This window comes from Zootoca vivipara, chromosome 8 (assembly GCF_965207765.1).
Source record: "Zootoca vivipara chromosome 8, rZooViv2.hap1.1, whole genome shotgun sequence".
Classification (NCBI taxonomy): Eukaryota; Metazoa; Chordata; class Lepidosauria; order Squamata; family Lacertidae; genus Zootoca; species Zootoca vivipara.
In genome coordinates, this window is record NC_142591.1 from 85,596,843 (window position 1) to 85,617,885 (window position 21,043).

Here is a 21,043-nt window from a genome sequence, read left to right on the forward strand (position 1 = left end):
TTGGGCAATCATTTTTAGCTTTGAATTCACGGTCATAAAGTCATCTCCTTCACCCAAGCCTGTGTGCAAATGGTGAACCGTTGCCTAATTAAATAGAGAAAATGAGGGATTTTTCAGTCACCTGGAGGCAAACTAAACAAGCAAGATTTAAAGAAAAAATCTCCAGAGATGCTCATAGGGAACTTTATGAAGAGGTGGCAAGAATACACAGAGGAATTATACCAGAAAGATATGGAGGTCTCGTACACCCCAGGTAGTGTGATTGCTGATCTTGAGCCAGACATCCTGGAGAGTGAAGTCAAATGGGCCTTAGAAAGCACTGCTAATAACAAGGAAGTGATGGTATTCCAGCCAAACTATTTAAAATTTTAAAAAATGATGCTGTTAAGGTGCTACACTCAATATGCCAGCAAGTTTGAAAAACTCAGCAGTGGCCAGAGGACTGGAGAAGATCAGTCTACATCCCAATCCCAAAGAAGGGCAGTGCCAAAGAATGCTCCAACTACCACACAATTGCGCTCATTTCACACGCTAGCAAGGTTATGCTTAAAATTCTACAAGGCAGGCTTAGGCAGTATGTGGACCGAGAACTCCCAGAAGTGCAAGCTGGATTTCGAAGGAGCAGAGGAACCAGAGACCAAATAGCAAACGTGCTGGATTATGGAGAAAGCTAGAGAGTTCCAGAAAAACAACTACTTCTGCTTCATTGACTATGCAAAAGCCTTTGTGTCGACCACAGCAAACTATGGCAAGTTCTTAAAGAAATGGGAGTGCCTGATCACCTCATCTGTCTCCTGAGAAATCTCTATGTGGGACAAGAAGCTACAGTTAGAACTGGATATGGAATAACTGATTGGTTCAAAATTGGGAAAGCAGTTTCGACAATACAGTGGTACCTCGGTTTATGAACACAATTGGTTCCGGAAGTCTGTTCATAAACTGAAGCGTTCATAAACTGAAGCAAACTTTCCCATTGAAAGTAATGGAAAGTGAATTAATCCGTTCCAGACGGTCCGCGGAGTAAGCGTTCATAAACTGAAGCAAACTTTCCCATTGAAAGTAATGGAAAGTGGATTAATCCGTTCCAGACGGGTCCGCGGAGTACTTAAACTGAAGCGTTCATAAACTGAAGCAAACTTTCCCATTGAAAGTAATGGAAAATGAATTAATCCGTTCCAGATGGGTCCGCGGCGTTCATAAACCGAAAATTCATAAACCGAGGTGTTCATAAACCGAGGTTCCACTGTACGACAAAGCTGTATATTGTCTCCCTGCTTATTTAACTTATATGCAGAATTCATCATGCGAAAGGCTGGACTGGATGAATCCCAAGACGGAATTAAGATTGCCGGAAGAAATATCAACAACCTCCGATATGCAGATGACACAACCTTGATGGCAGAAAGTGAGGAGGAATTAAAGAACCTTCTAATGAGGGTGAAAGAGGAGAGTGCAAAATAGGGTCTGAAGCTCAACATCAAAAAAATTAAGATCATGGCCACTGGTCCCATCACCTCCTGGCAAATAGAAGGAGAAGAAATGGAGGCAGTGAGAGATTTTACTTTCTTGGGTTCCATGATCACTGCAGATGGTGACAGCAGTCACGAAATTGAAAGACACCTGCTTCTTGGGAGAAAAGCAATGACAAACCTAGACAGCACCTTAAAAAGCAGAGACATCACCTTGCCGGCAAAGGTCCATATAGTTAAAGCTATGGTTTTCCCAGTAGTGATGTATGGAAGTGAGAGCTGGACCATAAAGAAGGCTGATTGCCAAAGAATTGATGCTTTTGAATTATGGTGCTGGAGGAGATTCTTGAGAGTCCCATGGACTGCAAGAAGATCAAACCTACCCATTCTGAAGGAAATCAGCCCTGAGTGCTCAATGGAAGGACAGATCCTGAAGCTGAGGCTCCAAAACTTTGGCCACCTAATGAGAAGAGAAGACTCCCTGGAAAAGACCAAGATGTTGGGAAAGATGGAGGGCACAAGGAAAAGGGGACGACAGAGGACGAGATGGTTGGACAGTGTTCTCGAAGCTACAAACATGAGTTTGACCAAACTGCGGGAGGCAGTGGAAGACAGGAGTGCCTGGTGTGCTCTGGTCCATGGGATCACAAAGAGTCGGACACGACTAAACAACAACAACAACCTTTCTTCGTAGGGATGAATCCCCTGAATCATTTTGGTTTATCTTTTCCAAACCTTTTCCAACTCTACAATATCCTTGCCGAGGTGAGACAACTGCCCAGGGTTTTTGTGAGTTGATGTAAACATCTGAGGGTTGCCACATTGGGGCATTGATCCCTTCATGGATCAATGCCTTGTCGTGGCGAAGGGGCTTGAATAACTCAGAGAAGCTATGAGCTATGCCATGCAGGGCCACCCAAGATGGACAGGTCATAGTGGAGAGTTTTGACTAAACGTGATCCACCTGGAGAAGGAACTGGCAAGCCACTCCAGTATCCCTGCCAAGAAAACTCCATGGACAAAGACAACAGGCATACACGAACATGAGTTTGACCAAACTGCGGGAGGCAGTGCAAGACAGGAGTGCCTGGCGTGCTATGGTCCATGGGGTCACAAAGAGTCGGACATGACTAAACGACTAAACAACAACACATTGGGGAAGCCTGCCCTAGGGAGAGCTGTTTGTTGAAGAACCAACCATTTCAGCAGAGCACTGCAGCTTAGTTTCTGCTTTTTGGACCTGACAACACTTTCATTCTTAAGCCTGGTTTGTCTGCATGCCGCTCAGGCCCAGGAAAAAATGTGTGTTGGTTTTCATGAAAGGCACGAGAGCATCTTGGAAGCACGAATTCTCTCGCCGGCGTGGCAAGCTCAGCAGAAGCGACTCGGGTTTCCACCGCAGCGGCTGGCTCCCGCTCTCCTTCCCAGCCTCGCAGTCTCCTTTGCTCGAAGCTGTTCAATCATCATAATGAAAAAGGGGCTTCTTAGCGGAGCTTTCACTAACTAGAAATTATATACCTGGTTCCCGGAAGATAGATTGTGCCGCTCCCGAGATACGGAGGGTGGCAGGAACAAGTGAGTGACTGCGTCGTCTGCCACCAAGATGGATCGCACAATTTGAACGCTCTACCAGGAACTTTAACCGAGGGGCTTGCAGCCGGGCGGGCGGGCGGCAGGGGGCTTGCTGTAGTTTCTGCAGGGACACTGCCTTCCAAGAGGTAGGCCAGAGGTATAGTCCTTTCCTCTTGCTCAGCTCGATGGAGGATATTTATTGGGCCACCCAAGAACGAACCCCCCCCCCAACCTGCAAAACTCTTTGATAAATGGCAGCAAACCTCGAAGCCTGTTCATTGAAGCGGCACCGGGCTTCTGCTCTCTGGATATTCCTTCATTTGCTGTCCTCGTGTTTTATAATGGATGGTGTTGCATTTCAAAATGATTACTCATTCAGATTAGTCTTCCTTTTTTTGCATATCCTGTATTGATTCTGAGACCATTAATACTCTGTGGGTCTCTTTGCTGAAATTGGGGAGATTTCCCTGGCCCTCCTCCCATTCTCCAAAGAGGGGCTGGGGCAGGGGGCCTTGCGTTTAAATACCCCACTGGGGGCTTGACCAAGTCACTGTCTTGGCCCCCGTTCCTCACCTGCAACAAACAGAAAGATGCTGGCCCACCTTGCAGGGTTATCGTGGGGACAGAAGAAGGTTTTGCAGAATTCTGGGACCTTATTTGGAAAGCGTCCTGTTTGGGGGGGAAGGAATGGAATCAAAGGGCTCTGTAGCTAGGATCCAAAGAACTAGTATTTTGATTCCTCCTTGTTGGTTTATACGTTACATTTTAGGGCTTAAAGTACATGTCAATAATTGAAAAGTCCCAGTGGAACATGGAAGCATAAGGAAGCACCGAGTCTCAGGAATCTGTGCCAGAGAAAACAGTGTTAAGATGGACTGAAGCATCATGATGAGTCGTCAAAGAGCATAAGAACATGGGCCTGTTGGATAAGGCCCATCGAGTCGAGCAACCTGTTGGCAGGATTGGTTCTCAAGAGCCGCACTCTCTCCTTTGCTGCAGTTTCCAGCAACTGCTGTCTCCAACTGTGGAGGCAGAGAAGAGCCATCATGACTAATAGCCATGGAGAGCCCTCTCCTCCTCCATGAATTTGTCCAGTCCTCTTTTCAAGCCATCCAAGTCGGTGGCCATCCTTACTTCCTGGGAGAGCAAGTTCCATAGCTTGAACTCTGTGCTACATGAACAAGTCCTTTCCTCTGTCCCGAACCTTCCAACATTCAGCTTCCATGGGTGTCCTGGTGTTGAGAGAGGGAGAAGAAGCTTTCTCTGTCTATTTCTCCAAGCCACGAATAGTTTTATAAACTCCTACTATCATGTCGCCTCTTTTTTGCCTTTTCTCTAAGCTAAATGGTTCCCCAATGCTGTATCCTTTCCTTGATCTTTTCGGTGGTCCTTCTCTGAACCTTTTTCAACTCTACAGTATCATTTTTGAGACAAGGCAACCAGAAGGTTTAAAGGCATCTGCTTGAAGGTTCCTTCTGCCCTTCTGCAGGAAGGGAGGTCCAGAACTGTGGGCCCACCACAAAGAAGACTCTGCTGTCCCTGTGCTCGCCAACCTAATTGACCATCCTTGTGGGACTCTGCTCAATCTTAATTAGGGCTGCCATATTGCGAAAAGTGAAAAATCGGGACACAAAAGTTGTTGATTTTATTTTTTTTACTTGTTGAGCTTTTTTTGCATATCTTTTGTGAAATTCGCTGAAATAAACACTTCGGATTTTCCCCCAGACACTGTTTCGAATTACAGTATTCCAGCTATGTTCAGGAAATTCAAGACATATTTGAACACCTAAAATAGCTATGCCAGACTCTCTAGGCCAGGGGAAGCCTTAAGGACTGCCTCTCCCCATAAGAACCTACCCGGACTCTGTGGTCATCATCCGAGGCCCTTCTTCATGTGCCTCCTCCACAAGAGGTCCAGAGGGTGGGCCTTTTCTGCAGTGGCCCCCCATCTGTACAATGCTCTCCCCAGGGAAGCTCACCTGCCACATTTATTATACCAGACCCTCCAAGTGCCCTTATTTTCCAGGGACAGTCCTGGATTTACAGAAGCTTCCCCAGTTTCTGATTTGATCTTGGATTGTTCCATTTTTTCATTCAGACGCCCCTATTTTCATCCGAGAAATGATGGCGAGTATGGAGTTGTCCAACCCTCGAGCCATCTGAAAGCAGCCCTGTATAGGGAAGGTTTTTAATGTTTTATTATGTTTTTATATATGTTGGAAGCTGCTCAGAGTGGCTGGGGCAACCCAGTCAGATGGGCAGGATATGAATACAGTAGTAAAATTATTGTTATGGAATAGAATGTCCCTGTTTTCATAGAATCATAGAATCGTAGAGTTGGAAGAGACCACAAGGGCCATCCAGTCCAACCCCCTGCCGAGCAGGAAACACCATCAAAGCATTCTTGACATATGCCTGTCAAGCCTCTGCTTAAAGACCTCCAAAGAAGGAGACTCCACCACACTCCTTAGTAGCAAATTCCACTGCCGAACAGCTCTTACTGTCAGGAAGTTCTTCCTAATGTTTAGGTGGAATCTTCTTTCTTGTAGTTTGAATCCATTGCTCCGTGTCCGCTTCTCTGGAGCAGCAGAAAACAACCTTTCTCCCTCCTCTATGTGACATCCTTTGATATATTTGAACATGGCCATCATATCACCCCTTAACCTTCTCTTCTCCAGGCTAAACATACCCAGCTCCCTAAGCCGTTCATCATAAGGCATCGTTTCCAGGCCTTTGGCCATTTTGGTTGCCCTCTTCTGGACACGTTCCTGCTTGTCAGTATCCTTCTTGAACTGTGGTGCCCAGAACTGGACACAGTACTCCAGGTGAGGTCTGACCAGAGCAGAATACAGTGGTACTATTACTTCCCTAGATCTAGATGCTATACTCCTATTGATGCAGCCCAGAATTGCATTGGCTTTTTTAGCTGCTGCATCACACTGCACAACGTTTCTCATTGGAGAAACGTTGGAGGGTATGTCATATGCCTTTAGGCACCAGACGAAACCATTCCTCTTTGACCACCAAGCCTTTGGCTGAGTAACATTCTCTATTGTTTCATACAGAGCCAGTTTTGTTGACTTTTACACCATTGTTTTACACTGCATCTTTAAATGTGGCACTTAGGGGACATTTTATCGGAGCCTCTCAAGAGGCTTCCATTTCTTTTACAGTCTCAAGATGCAAGTCCAGAGTTGGGGTTATTGTGCTTTGCCGGTAAAGGCAGGAATGGCCTGGATTTTCAGTTTCCTTAAGTTCTTAATAAGGACCTCAGAAATTTAACTGACCCCCCCGCTCTCTCTCCCGTACCAACTTGTGCCTGCGAGTGTGCAAGAGTGTGTGTGTACTTGCGCACGCGCACATCCAGGTGTGGCAAGGGTTGGGGAAAGCAGCCATGATCCAAAGCGGGTGGGGCAAGAGGGCAGAAGCGGAACCAAATTAATCCAAATCTGGTTAAAATTCTGGGCACCCACCCACCCTTCTCTTCTCGCGCACGTGTTGCTTCGTTTTAGTACATTTTTAAAATTCTCCCCTCTCCCCTCTCTGTTTGCAATTCATAATTAAGTTCAGCCAGAACACAGATGAGAGTTTTTAGTTGTTTAATGTTCTGTCAGGGCCTCTCGTTGTTGGGGAGGGTCGGGGGGGGGGAACTCTGGGGCGGGGATGTTGACAGACAATTTTACAGTGTGTCTGTAAGAATTTCATAGCGCCTCGTAAATAAATAAATAAATAACATCACACGCTCCCCCCCCCCCCCGCCCTCCGTGCCTGGGTTTACGAGGAGCGCTGTCCTTCAGGGGAAGGAAGAAACAATGCGATTAAAGAGCCCTCTTGCCACCAGCCCCAGGGGGAAAGTGGGGCTGACATGAATGGCAACTAACTCCCTCTCGGCCGCCTTTGCTCACATCCTGTGTTGCCTCCCTCCTCCCTCCCTCCCTCTCGAACTTGTCTTCTTTTATCCGCACCGTCTTCGGGCATAAATGAAAAGCTGCCAATATTATGGCTCAGGAAATATTGCCAGTCTCGTCTTGCAGCTGTAAATCTCTTTTTCTCTCTCTCTCTCTCTGAGGGCCCTCCCCGATGAAAGGGCAGTTGCAGGAGCGACCACGTTGCATATTTATCGTGCTATGGAAGTCTAATAATCTGTAATGTTAGCCTCTAGTCTAGAGGTTGTTGTTGTTTAGTCGTTTAGTCGTGTCCGACTCTTCGTGACCCCATGGACCAGAGCACGCCAGGCACTCCTGTCTTCCACTGCCTCCCGCAGTTTGGTCAGAATCATGTTGGTGGCTTCGAGAACACTGTCCAACCATCTCGTCCTCTGTCGTCCCCGTCTCCTAGTGCCCTCAATCTTTCCCAACATCAGGGTCTTTTCCAGGGAGTCTTCTCTTCTCATGAGGTGGCCAAAGTATTGGAGCCTCAGCTTCAGGATCTGTTCTTCCAGTGAGCGCTCAGGGCTGATTTCCTTCAGAATCGAGGTCTAGAGGTACACCGTTAATAGAGATGGCCCAAAACGGAGAGGGCATCTCTACGTGCTCCTTCCTGGGCACCCTCCATCCTTTCCCCTTTCCGGCCAGCGCCTGCCTGCCTGCTCCCTGGTCCCCTCTCTCTCCTCCCCAGCAAGCAAAGCTCGGGCGAGTGTCACGGATGCAGTCAACGCTGCTTCTTAACTTCTTTTCTCCTCTGGCACTGGAAACACGGACTTTGCAGCCCGTAAGATCCTCTGCATTCTGAAATTCACCATATTGAAAGCAAAGTCATGTATTGCCACCCTGATACTATCGTGAGCTGCTGCTTCTGCTTCTTTGGCGTTTCCTCGTAGCCGAGCAAGATTGTCTTCCATGAACACGGTTTTAACAATGAGTCCATAAGTGACTGTGGAGGCCAGTTCTGGATCCACACGTCCTTCCACAGTGGGGACATTGGTTTCCGGGTGGGAGTTGATCACTGTGAGGGTTTGCCAAGCGGGCCTTCCTCTTAGCACATTTCATAGAATCATAGAGTTGGAAGAGACCACAAGGGCCATCCAGTCCAACCCCCTGCCAAGCAGGAAACACCATCAAAACATTCTTGACATAAGCCTGTCAAGCCTCTGCTTAAAGACCTCCAAAGAAGGAGACTCCACCACACTCCTTGGCAGCAAATTCCACTGCCAAACAGCTCTTACTGCCAGGAAGTTCTTCCTAATGTTGAGGTGGAATCTTCTTTCTTTGAATCCATTGCTCCGTGTCCGCTTCTCTGGAGCAGCAGAAAACAACCTTTCACCCTCTTCTATATGACATCCTTTTATATATTTGAACATGTATTTCTGTATTTTAGAATTTCTGTTTTTTGGGAAGCCGCCCAGAGTGGCTGGGGGAACCCGGCCAGATGCGTGGGGTATAAATAATAAATTATTATTATTATTATTATTATTATTATTATTATTATTATTATATGGCTATCATATCACCCCTTAACCTTCTCTTCTCCAAGCTAAACATACCCAGCTCCCTAAGCCGTTCCTCATAAAGCATCGTTTCCAGGCCTTTCTCCCTTGTGTCCTGAGTTCGAGTGTCTTCAAAGCCCGTGACACCTTCGGTAAAGGCTGTTCTCCAATTGGAACGCTCGCAGACCAGTGTTTCCCAGTTGCCAGTGTTTATACTACATATTTTTAGATTTGCCTGCTAGATCAGGGGCATTGGCTCATCTAGTCCAGCATCCTGTTCTCACAGTAGCCCACCAGATGCCTGTAGGAAGCTTGCAAGCCCTCTCCCTTCCTGCAGTTTCCCTCAAATTGTAAGGTTAAGGGGTGATATGATAGCCATGTTCAAATATATGAAAGGATGTCATATGGAGGAGGGAGAAAGATTGTTTTCTGCTGCTCCAGAGAAGCGGACACGGAGCAATGGATTCAAACTTCAAGAAAGAAGATTCCACCTAAACATTAGGAAGAACTTCCTGACAGTAAGAGCTGTTCGGCAGTGGAATTTGCTACCAAGGAGTGTGGTGGAGTCTCCTTCTTTGGAGGTCTTTAAGCAGAGGCTTGACAGCCATCTGTCAGGAATGCTTTGATGGTGTTTCCTGCTTGGCAGGGGGTTGGACTGGATGGCCCTTGTGGTCTCTTCCAACTCTATGATTCTATGATTCTATGTATTCAGAACCATTGCTACCACAGAGGCAGAGCACATCCACCGTGGCTGATAGCCATCAATCCTCCATGAATTATTATTATTATTATTATTATTATTATTATTATTATTATTATTATATGGCTATCATATCACCCCTTAACCTTCTCTTCTCCAAGCTAAACATACCCAGCTCCCTAAGCCGTTCCTCATAAAGCATCGTTTCCAGGCCTTTCTCCCTTGTGTCCTGAGTTCGAGTGTCTTCAAAGCCCGTGACACCTTCGGTAAAGGCTGTTCTCCAATTGGAACGCTCGCAGACCAGTGTTTCCCAGTTGCCAGTGTTTATACTACATATTTTTAGATTTGCCTGCTAGATCAGGGGCATTGGCTCATCTAGTCCAGCATCCTGTTCTCACAGTAGCCCACCAGATGCCTGTAGGAAGCCTGCAAGCCCTCTCCCTTCCTGCAGTTTCCCTCAAATTGTAAGGTTAAGGGGTGATATGATAGCCATGTTCAAATATATGAAAGGATGTCATATGGAGGAGGGAGAAAGATTGTTTTCTGCTGCTCCAGAGAAGCGGACACGGAGCAATGGATTCAAACTTCAAGAAAGAAGATTCCACCTAAACATTAGGAAGAACTTCCTGACAGTAAGAGCTGTTCGGCAGTGGAATTTGCTACCAAGGAGTGTGGTGGAGTCTCCTTCTTTGGAGGTCTTTAAGCAGAGGCTTGACAGCCATCTGTCAGGAATGCTTTGATGGTGTTTCCTGCTTGGCAGGGGGTTGGACTGGATGGCCCTTGTGGTCTCTTCCAACTCTATGATTCTATGATTCTATGTATTCAGAACCATTGCTACCACAGAGGCAGAGCACATCCACCGTGGCTGATAGCCATCAATCCTCCATGAATTTGGTGGCCATCACTGCCTCCTGTGGGAGGGAGTTCCACAGTTTAACTATGCACTATTCAAATAAGTCCTTTTTTCATCTGTCCTGAATCTTCCAACATGCAGCTTCATTGGATGCCCACAAGTCCTAGTGTTACGAGAGAGGGAGCAAAACTTTTATCTCCCCTCTTCCTCCATGCTATGCATCATTTTATAACCAAGTTTCTCAGACTTGGGTCCCCAGCTGTTGTCGGACTACAACTCCCATCATCCCTGCCCACTGGTCCTGTCTAGCTGGGGGTGATGGGAGTTGTAGTCCGACAACAGCTGGGGACCCAAGATTGAGAAACACCTTACCATCACACCTTGTCATTGCCTTTTCTCCGAACGAAAGATAACCCTGAATGCACGGTAGAAAGGGTGGCCAGTGCAACAGTGACCCTGAGATGCCCAGCCTTTGCTTAAAGCCCTTGAAGACTGTCTAGAACAGGCTTCCTTAACCTCGGCCCTCCAGATGTTTTGAGACTACAATTCCCAGCATCCCTGACCACTGGTCCTGCTAGCTAGGGATCATGGGAGTTGTAGGCCAAAAACATCTGGAGGGCCGAGGTTCAGGAAGCCTGATCTAGAAGGATGCCTGCTCTCCTCTTGACCTTGCCAGATCTGCTGCCTCCTTGGTGCCTCTCATGCCCGCACGCCGGTGGGCACCCAGAGGTCTGCTCGCCCGCTGCTGACTCCTTTTACGCGGCATTAGCTGGCGTCGCAGGTGACTAATGGCCAAGTCGGGGGCGACTGCCGGGCCTCCCTCTGATGTATGGTTGTTATATTAAGGGTGGAAAGGTGCTAAATGAGCCCTCTTTATTTTACATAAATTAGCTCAAAAAGCCATGCATCAATGCCACCGCCACTTACAGCCCTGCCCAAAGTTTGTCTGACCAAGTTTTAAAAGGCGGGGAGGAGAGCTAGCTACGAGACTTTGCCACGTTCCTCCTGCTTCTTCGGTGGCGCTGCTGCAGGAGGGCACCCGTGGTTTCCCAGCGGGGGAGCCCAGCGGGGTCCACGTGAAGAATCTCCGGCATGAAAGGCCTTTCCCAATATAAAGCCTAGATCCTTCTTGGAACCGCCCCAGGCCCTCAAAAGGCAGCATCGTCCCAGCAGGGGCCGTGACACCCGGGCTACGTTCGGGGCTGAGATGGGTGTACCTTGTTCTTTTACAGGCAGTGGAGAGGGGGGCCAGTTTGGAAACCTGAACCCTTGTCACTTGGCAGGCAACGTAATGTAAAACCCATCCCAGCTTCTCAGGCCTTAGAGACATCCGTCCGTCCCCGATCTGAGCCTTTACAGGGGGCCAAGCTGGGCACTCCCCCCCCCTCCTCAGATTGAGCCCCTTCCTCATTTATGATTTGCACACCCTGTGGGCATCCCAGCCTCTCAAAGAGAGAGAGATCACGTGAAGCATTGATCCAAAGGAAGGTTGCAGCATTTATGACTCTTTAGTTTAGAGAAAAGGCGAGCGAGCGAGAATATGATAGAAGTTTACAAAACTGGACGGAGAAACATTTTTCACTCATGATACCAGAACTTGTGGCCATGCAAGGAAGATGAATGTTGGAAAGTTCAGGACGGACAAAAGAGAGTCCTTTTTTTTCACACTGTGGAACTCCCTCCCACAGGAAGCAGTGATGCATGGCCACCAATCTAGATGGACAAATTTATGGAGAAGAGGGCTTTTGAGGGTCACTAGCCAGGACGGCTGTGCTCACTCCACAGTTTCTGAATACCATTTGCTGGAAACCAGGGGAGGGGAGAGTTGCTATTGCACTCATTTCCTGCTTGCGGTTCTCTCACATGCTGTAGGAGCAGAATGCTGGACGAGATGGGCCATTGGCTTGATCCAACAGGGCTCTGTTTTTTTTGGGGGGGGGGAGAGAGGTCGTGTGCTGAACACACACTTAGAAACAAGTGAAAATTTGCACCCCTAACCATTTTGCACCCAGGGCAAACGCCCCCGCCCCCCCTCGCCACGCCACTGGATTATGTCTCTAAACCAGGTGGGTCTCCTGGTGTCACTAGACTACATCTCCCATAATGCTTGGCAGTTGGCCATGCTGGCTGGGGGCTGATGGGTGTCTGAAGTCCAACAGTATCTAGACAGCCATGGGTGCCCCTCCCTGCTCTAAATGCACCTTCAGAAGCAAGTGAGAGCTACAGAACTCAGAAATGATACTATTTCTTAACCCTCTTAGTCACTTGCTCTGGGCAACTGATGTCTGAAAGGATAGGCATGTGTTCATTTTATCAAACAGAGAGAGATCGCATAAAACATTGATCTGAAGAACAGTGCTTGTGACTTTTTGTTGTTTAGTCGTTTAGTCGTGTCCGACTCTTCGTGACCCCATGGACCATAGAACGCCAGGCACTCCTGTCTTGCACTGCCTCCCGCAGTTTGGTCAAACTCATGTTCGTAGCTTCGAGAACACTGTCCAACCATCTCGTCCTCTGTCGTCCCCTTCTCCTTGTCCCCTCCATCTTTCCCAACATCAGGGTCTTTTCCAGGGAGTCTTCTCTTCTCATGTGGCCAAAGTCTTGGAGCCTCAGCTTCAGGATCTGTCCTTCCGGTTAGCACTCAGGGCTGATTTCCTTCAGAATGGAGAGGTTTGATCATAGGTTTGTGACTTTTTAGTTTAGACAAAAGGCGAGCGTGACCTGGCAGTGTTCTTCTGATGGTCTCTTGTTCCCTCGGTGCCACTAGAAAGCGACCGTCCTTTGGCTCCTAAGCTCCTCCTGCTGTGGCAGAGGGTCTGATCCCAGAGGGAACTGGCAGCCATCAGTTCTTTGAATGCACAAAGCACATTTTAAAATTCTAGGTGTGGGGAGTGTAGCCCGGAGTCAATATTTTCAGCGGGATTCTTAAATGTATTGCTTCCTTCTATTCCTACATTCTTGTCCTGCTGTTTCTCCAAGGAACTCAGGGCAATGTGTTTCCCTCTGTCCCCATTTTATCCTCCCAGGAGCCCTGTGAGGTAGGTCAGGCAGAGGGAGAAAGAGAAAGTGGCTGCAGGCCACTGAAAGGGTTTCATAACTAAGCTGGGATTCGAACCTAAGTCCGGCCCTCTGCCCACAAAGTCACTGGGCAGCCCCTCCATCAGCCTGAAAGTTTCCCCGCCTAGACAGAAGAGGCTCTAAACAAGAAGAAGTTAAAGATCTAGAAGCTTTATGGCAAAAAATCAAAGATGAATTTAAACATAGTGAACAGCGAATGGATAAGAAATTGGGAGAGATTGACAAGAAGATTGAAGGAGCGGTGGGAGAGCTTTCGACTCAGATAAAAGATCTGTCAGTGAGATCCAAAACAATGGAAGATTCAATTAAGAAGACACAAAAAGAAGTAAAAGAGGTTAAAAAGGAAACGGATAAAGTGAAAGACAAAGTGAAAAAACTGGATAAGGCACATGAACAAATGCTTGACAATTTGGCATTGATAGAAATGAAACAAAGACAGTTGAATCTGAAATTGAGGGGTATTCCTGAAGAAACGGGAGAAGATATCAAATCGAGAATAATTGCTGAATTGGCAAAATGGATGGGAAAAACAGATGAAGAAGTGAGTCAGACAATTGTAAATGTATTTAGAATTAAGGTGAAATCTGCAAAGGCCAAAGCAAGGAAAGCACCTGGTGATTGTGTGGTGATATTCAATACAATGGAGATGAAAAATGAGATTTTAAGACTGAGTTTCACCAACAAGCTAATCATCAGTGGTAAGCCTATAATTGTGTTTAAAGAGATACCAGGAAGATTTTTGAAAAAACGCGACAATTATAAAGCAATGGTGGCCTTGCTTAAGAGAAATGGAATTCAACATAGATGGGAATACCCCGAAGGAATGATGTTTCATTATAAGGAGAAGAGACATGTGCTGACAAGTATACAGGATATCGGAAAATTCTTGAGGAAGTACGAAAAATTTTTGGGAGAGTTGGACCCAGAACTAGCTGTTCTGGCAGAAGTAACAGCGGAAGAGGAAGAAGACCCAAGACCACAAAGAAGGAGGAGAAAGAGAAGAGAGGAAGAAGAAGAAAAGGCAGAGGAAGAAGACCAAGATCAAGAGTCAGAGAGAGAGGAAGAAGAAGAAGAAGATAAGGATTTAAATAAAGAACCCGACCAAGTTTAGTAAAATAATTTTCTGCTCTTCCTGATAGTAGGAAGTAAAATGGCATTGAAGTTACATTCCTGGAACGTGAATGGCTTGAATAATAAGACTAAAAGGAATAAAATTGATCATGTTTTGAAGAAGAAGAATTTGGATATAATTTGTCTTCAGGAAACACATGTGGCAAAAAAACATAGTTATATTCTTAAAAATAAAAGGTTGGGTAAAGAGTTTATAAGTTCGATGGAAAAGAAAAAGAGAGGAGTGGTCTTGTATATAAAGGAGAAATTAGATCCGAAATTGATTTTTAAAGATGAAGAAGGAAGAATAATCGCGGCTCAAATATCGATTGAGGGAGAAAAAATGTTAGTGGTGGGAATCTATGCACCGAATGAAAATAAGGCTGAATTCTACAAGAATCTGGAGGAAAGGTTGACTGAATATATGGATCAAAAGATAATGCTTATGGGCGATTTCAATGGAGTGACAGTGCCAGAATTGGATAGGACCAAGAAAAGGAAGAATGAAGGTAAATTACCAAAATCCTTCTTTGAACTAGTAGAAAACCTGGGTCTAGTGGATATTTGGAGACTGAGGCACCCTACAACTAAACAATTTACATTCTTCTCAGAACCAAATCAGAGTTCGGGAAGGATAGATAACATGTGGATCTCCAAGGAACTAGTGCCCAGGGTGAGTAAAACAGAGATAATACCACGTACACTGTCAGACCATAACTCTATATTCATGGAATTGAAAAACAAAGACCAAAAGTCCTTCAGGTGGAGAATGAACGAAGATTTATTTGATGATAAAGAGGTGGTCTCGAAAGCTAAGAAGACCCTGAAAGACTATTTTCATTGGAATTTATACAAGGATACCGGACTGGATATGGTATGGGATGCAAGTAAAGCAGTGATGAGAGGCTTTCTAATACAGCAAAACAGTTTTCTGAAACGAAAGAAAGAAAGGAAGAAAGAAGAAATTTTGAAATGTCTCATGGAAAATGAGAAGAACCTGATTGATAAACCCGAGAATCAGCAAATAAAGAATAATATAAAGATGTTACAGACACAATTCTCCATGTTGATCAATCAGGAGATTGAGTGGAAAATAAAACAAATGAGACAAAGAAATTTCGAATCGGCGAATAAAACAGGAAAACTGTTGGCTTGGCAGTTAAGGAAACGTCAAAATCAGAACATAATAACTAAGATTAAAACAGAGGGAGGAACGACGGAAGATTCAAAGGAGATTAAGAAAACCTTTCAAAAATTCTATAAGGATTTGTATTGCAAAAAGAAAGAAGATGAGAAGAAGATCAGTGAGTATCTAGGAAAATATGGATTGAAACCAATTCCAGAAGAAGAGAGGAAAAAGCTAAATAACAGGATAACGACACAAGAATTACAACAAGCAATAGGGAGAATGAAACAAGGTAAAGCACCAGGACCAGATGGTTTAACGGCGAAATATTATAAAGTACTGAATGAACTGTTGGTTCCAGTTTTAGAGGAAATGATGAATGATATTCTGTTGGGGGGAAAGATCCCAAATACATGGAAAGAGGCATACATAACATTGATCCCAAAGCCGGATACGGATGGCTTAGAAGTCAAAAATTATAGACCAATCTCATTATTGAATAATGATTACAAACTCTTTGCAGATATAATGTCCAAGAGATTGAAAGAAGTTTTAAATCAAATAATACATAAGGATCAGGCTGGTTTTCTTCCTGGTAGACAGCTAAAGGATAATGTAAGACACATAATAGATGTAATAGAATATCTGGAGACCAAGATAGATAAACCAGCTGTCTTGATGTTTGTAGATGCTGAGAAAGCTTTTGACAATATATCTTGGCAATTCATGAAGAGGAATTTGGAATCAATGGTTGGGAAGAATACATTCGTGAATGGGATCGAGGCGATCTATTCAGAGCAAAAGGCAAGATTGATAATTAATAACACCCTAACAGAATATTTTGAAATCACAAAAGGAACTAGACAGGGTTGCCCTTTATCACCGTTATTGTTCATCATGGTCCTGGAAATATTATTGATCAGATTAAGAGACCTATCTACAATTAGAGGTATTAAGGTAGGTGCAAAGCAATTTAAAGTGAAAGCCTTCGCAGATGATTTAGTTTTAACATTGGAAAATCCAAAGGAAAGTGTTGCAGAAGCTATAGAAGTAATGGAGAAATTTGGTCAATTGGCAGGATTCAAATTAAATAGACAAAAAACCAAGGTTATGGCAATGAATATGTCGAAAGAAGAAAAACAGGAATTACAGTTAAAACATGGACTCGACGTGGCTAAAAAGGTAAAATATTTGGGAATATGGATGACAGCAAAGAATATTAATCTTTACAGTGATAATTACGAACAAGTATGGAAGGAAATAAAGAAAGACCTGGAAAGATGGACTAATATGAAAATGTCATTCTTAGGAAGAATTGCAACAATAAAAATGAATGTATTACCTAAGATGTTATTCCTATTTCAAACTATACCTGTGGTTAAAGGTACGAGGCAATTCCAAGAGTGGCAAAAGATTTTATCAAGATTTGTCTGGCAGGGGAGAAAACCTAGAATAAAACATAAGATTTTGGTAGATAAGAAAGAAAGAGGTGGATTCGCCCTGCCAGACTTGAGACTTTATTACGAAGCGTCCTGTATCTGTTGGATAAAAGAATGGATAACTCTAGAGAATACGGACTTGTTAGATTTGGAAGGTTTTAACAATAGATTTGGATGGCATGCATATTTATGTTATGACAAAAAGAAATCACATACCGGGTTTACGAATCATGTGATAAGAAGATCTCTGTACGAGGTGTGGGAAAGAAATAAAAGGCTGTTAGAGACTAAAACACCCTGGTGGGTCTCACCAGCAGAGGTATTAACAGTTAAGAAAGTAAATATGGAAAAGAGGCGGGCCACGTATGAGGAAATCTTGACGAAAACTGAAAAAGGATGGAGTTTAAAACCTTTTGAGGACATTAAAGGAGTGTTAACAGGATGGATAGAATACCATCAAATAAATGATGTGCTTAAAGAAGATAGAAAAATAGGTTTTGAGGATAAAAGATCCAAATTTCAAATAGAAGTGCTAGAAGGCAAAACAAAGCTTTTGACAAAGATGTATGATCTGTTGTTGGAGTGGTATACAAAAGATGAGTTGACAAAAGAAGTGATGATTAAATGGGCAAAAGATTTGGGGCATAATATTGAATATGATGCGTGGTTGAAACTATGGAATCAAACTTTAAGATTTACAGCATGTACTGCCTTGAAAGAAAATGTATATAAGATGATGTACAGATGGTATTTAACTCCAGTTAAGTTAGCTAAAATGTATAGAATGAGTGATAAAAGTTGCTGGAAATGTAAAGAGAAAGATGGTGAATTTTATCATATGTGGTGGACATGCGAAAAAGTTAAAAGATTTTGGGAAAGTTTATATAATGAATTGAAAAAGATGTTTAGATATACCTTCCCAAAAAAACCAGAAGCATTTTTGTTAGGAATAATAGGAGGAGAGATTAGAAAAGAAGATCAAACACTGTTTATGTATGCAACAACCGCGGCTAGGACTTTGTTAGCCCAAAAATGGAAACTACAGGAATTACCTACAATTGTGGAGTGGCAGATAAAAATGATGGACTATGCTGAACTTGCTAGATTGACATGCAAGATTCGTGACCAGGGGGAGACAAGGTTTCAAAAGGACTGGAGTAAATATGTGGACTATATGGAGAAAAACTGTAGATCATTAAAAACTCTCACAGGATTAAAATAAACCTTACGAATTGACCAATATGTTAAAAAAGGAACTGCAAAAAAGGGAATTAACAAGAAAACCGCATGAAGGGAGGGGGGGAAGTCATAGCTCGGCGGAGCAAGGTAAAAGATGTGAATATAAGATTTTGTATAAAAGATTGGTTTTGTTAATTTGTTGAATTTGGAAAATCGGAATAAAATGTATTTTTTAAAAAAAAAAGAAAGTTTCCCCGCCTCTCCTGGCTTGTTAAGACCCGCCATCCTCTCCCCCGGGATGCTGCTCCTTCCAGAGAGACAGTTCTAGCGTTTTGCATTTTGTCATCCTGAGCAGCCTGACCTTGTCAGCAAACCTGAGCCCTTTGCCACATCCATCCTGCTAATTCACCCTGCCGTTTAATGTGTGCGGAACCAGGAGCGTTGGAGTGTTTGAAAGTGAGCTGCTCCTTCTCTGCAGGGCTTAAGGTGCCCAGATTTCCGGCAATGAGAATCACAGAATCGCAGAGTTGGAAGGGACCCCGAGGGTCATCTAGCCCAACCCCCTGCAATGCAGGAACCTTTTGCCAAACGTGGGACACGAACCCACGACCCTGAGAGAGAACCCTTACCAGATTCCTCCCTTCCTCTCCCAGCCCAGCTTTGTATGTGTGACCTGGTTGGACGGAGGATCTACTCCTTTTTGAAGTGATTCATAAAGCCATTTGAGTGAAATGATACCGAGCCCGTCTTTGCCTGAAACATGAGACCCTGAGTCTCATGCTCTACCCGCTGAGCTCTCCTGCCAATGTAAACAACGTTGAGCAGGATGGGGTTCCCCGCAAGCAGTTCCCCATTCACTATAGCTCTTGAGAAGGGTAATGGCCATGACAGTGGGCATCAGGTTTCATTCCTGAATTAAAAAGTAAGCCCCCTTTTATTAGAACCTAAGACCCTTCCTCTCCTTTTCTCCCAAACACGGCACCCTTTCCTCCTAGGGCAGTCGATCCGCCCTCCCTGATCCTTCTGGTTGCCCTTCTCTCAAACTTTTCCAGTGGTACAATGTCCTTTTTTGAGGTTAGGCAGCCAGAACACAACACCCTCGCTTTCCCAAGAGCTTTGCAGAGGCATCGGCGTACCTGCCTCGCTGTGGACTAGCAGCCCAGTGGGCTTGACAGCTGTGGCAAAGGGGGGGGGAATGAAGCAGGTGAGGTGCAACATCAGAGCAGCTGTTGCTGAGGTCAGGCAGCATTTTCAGGGTGAGGAGGATCAAACAATCCACTCTCTTTCCCAAATGCCAAGAGGGGTGTGTGTCCTTTTCACTTTTGGTTTATTTATGAAAATATTTCCGTGCCGCTGTTTCATAAATATATATATATATATATATAACAAAGGGGCTTGCAGCACTAAAAACTTTAAAACATACAATTAAACATTTAAAAACCAATATCACTTACCCATTGTGGAAGGATGCATTCTTAATTGCCTGCGTAGGCCTGGAGGAATCAAAAGGTTTTCAGTTTAAAAGTTGGTGCAGAGGGTGCCTGCTGAATCTCCAGTGGCAGAGAGTTCCACAGGACATGGCCAATGACATTGGAGGCTCAGTTTCTCATTGTTGTCAAGCAAGACTCCCCAACTCAAAAAAATGACCAGCGATGCTCCTGCAGATGATCTCAGCGATAGACACCGGGTTGTAATAGTTCAGGCCTCTTTTCCTTTTGATAACAAACAACTCTCTCTCCTCTTTTTTTTCACTCCCAGGGAAGCCTTTGCAGATCAAGCCCAGGTTGTGAGGACGGCAACACCTCCGAGCAGAGCCCTGCGCAGCAGATGACGCCTCGGCCACACACGCCTCAGGGATTCGAAGCCACCCTGGCGACTAACTCAGGAAGACACGGCACCGAGACAGACAGGCAAAAAGGCTCGGCTGGATTTGCCCAGAGGGGCTGTCCGCTTGTTTTATGTGAGAAGTGGGGTTTGCGAGAGGAAGGCTACCCCAGTCTCCCACACAGCCCAGGAGGGCAGCTTTGTGGTTTTATTTCCCCCCCCCCAATAAAGGAGCTTTTCTCTTTCAGACTTTCACCAGCTCCTAATTCAGCTCCGCTGGCCTGCACTGCAGGGGGAGCGTCACCCAGAAACGTCTGCCTGGGTCCCAGACTCAGCGTGGCTGTGCTGGCTTCACCTGGGACCATCAACCGCGATGGTGGACTGGGGGAAGCAGGGAGAGAGACCAGGTAGAAACCTAAGATATAGATTTGCACCCCAGACCCTTTACCACCTCATGCTTGGACCGCCTGGCCAGGGTGGTTTTCCCAAGGGTGCCAAGATGCAGAGTTAAGGGAGATGATTGCTGATAGATGGCTCTGGGATTTCAAAGCCATTGTGGGTTGATGGGTGAGGGGCTTAAATCTCATGCCTGACTTTGTCCCGAGAGAGGCAAAGTTCCTGCAGGCTTTGGAGACACGAGGGCAGAGGGCGGTTTCTCTTTCTTTCCCGAGCAGAATTTTTTTTGAGGGGAAAGAACTCTAGATTCTTTGCAAAGTTGTTTCTTTGATAGTCAAGGCCAGATTTGGGTCTCAGAGTGATTTGTAAAACCAGCTTGCCTGGGTGCTTTTATTATGCAAAAAAAAAAAAAGCCACAAGCAAAACATTTATATTTGTAGAGGCGTGTTGTGAAGTTCTATACAGGTCTTGGTTGTGAAAGAGAGTCTTGTGTTTTCTCTGGGCGTGGGGGGAAATCACAGGGTTTGGGGGGGGTCCTTTCTCCAGACCGACATACTCAACCGATTTCCCTCTTTGGGTGGAAATTCTGGGGAAAGATCTCATGCAGGAAAAGAGCAATTGCAGTACATACGCAGATTCCTTCCTTCCTTCCTCTCCCAGCCCAGCTGGTTGGACGGAGGATCTACTCCAGGGGTCCCCAAACTACGGCCCGCAGGCCAGATGCGGCCCAATTGGCCTCCCAATCTGGCCTGCGACGACCCCCGCTGCCTGCTCTTATGGCGCGCAGCGCGGCGGCGCACTTCCACGTCGGGAAAAACCGCCGAAAATTGTTTGTGCGCATGCGTATGGGCCTCTCCCGACCCAGAAGAGGT

At 45.3% G+C, this 21,043-nt stretch overlaps 1 protein-coding gene across 1 annotated transcript in view; it reads left to right on the forward strand.

Annotated features, from left to right (window-relative positions):
- ZC3H3 (zinc finger CCCH-type containing 3) overlaps positions 1-20,651 on the forward strand; it is a 245,607-nt gene extending 224,956 nt beyond the window's left edge. The window contains 1 exon segment of the mRNA XM_035124913.3: positions 19,710-20,651. Coding sequence (XP_034980804.3) covers positions 19,710-19,741 — 32 coding nt within the window. The 3' untranslated portion in view covers positions 19,742-20,651.
- The last annotated feature ends 392 nt before the right edge of the window (positions 20,652-21,043 follow it).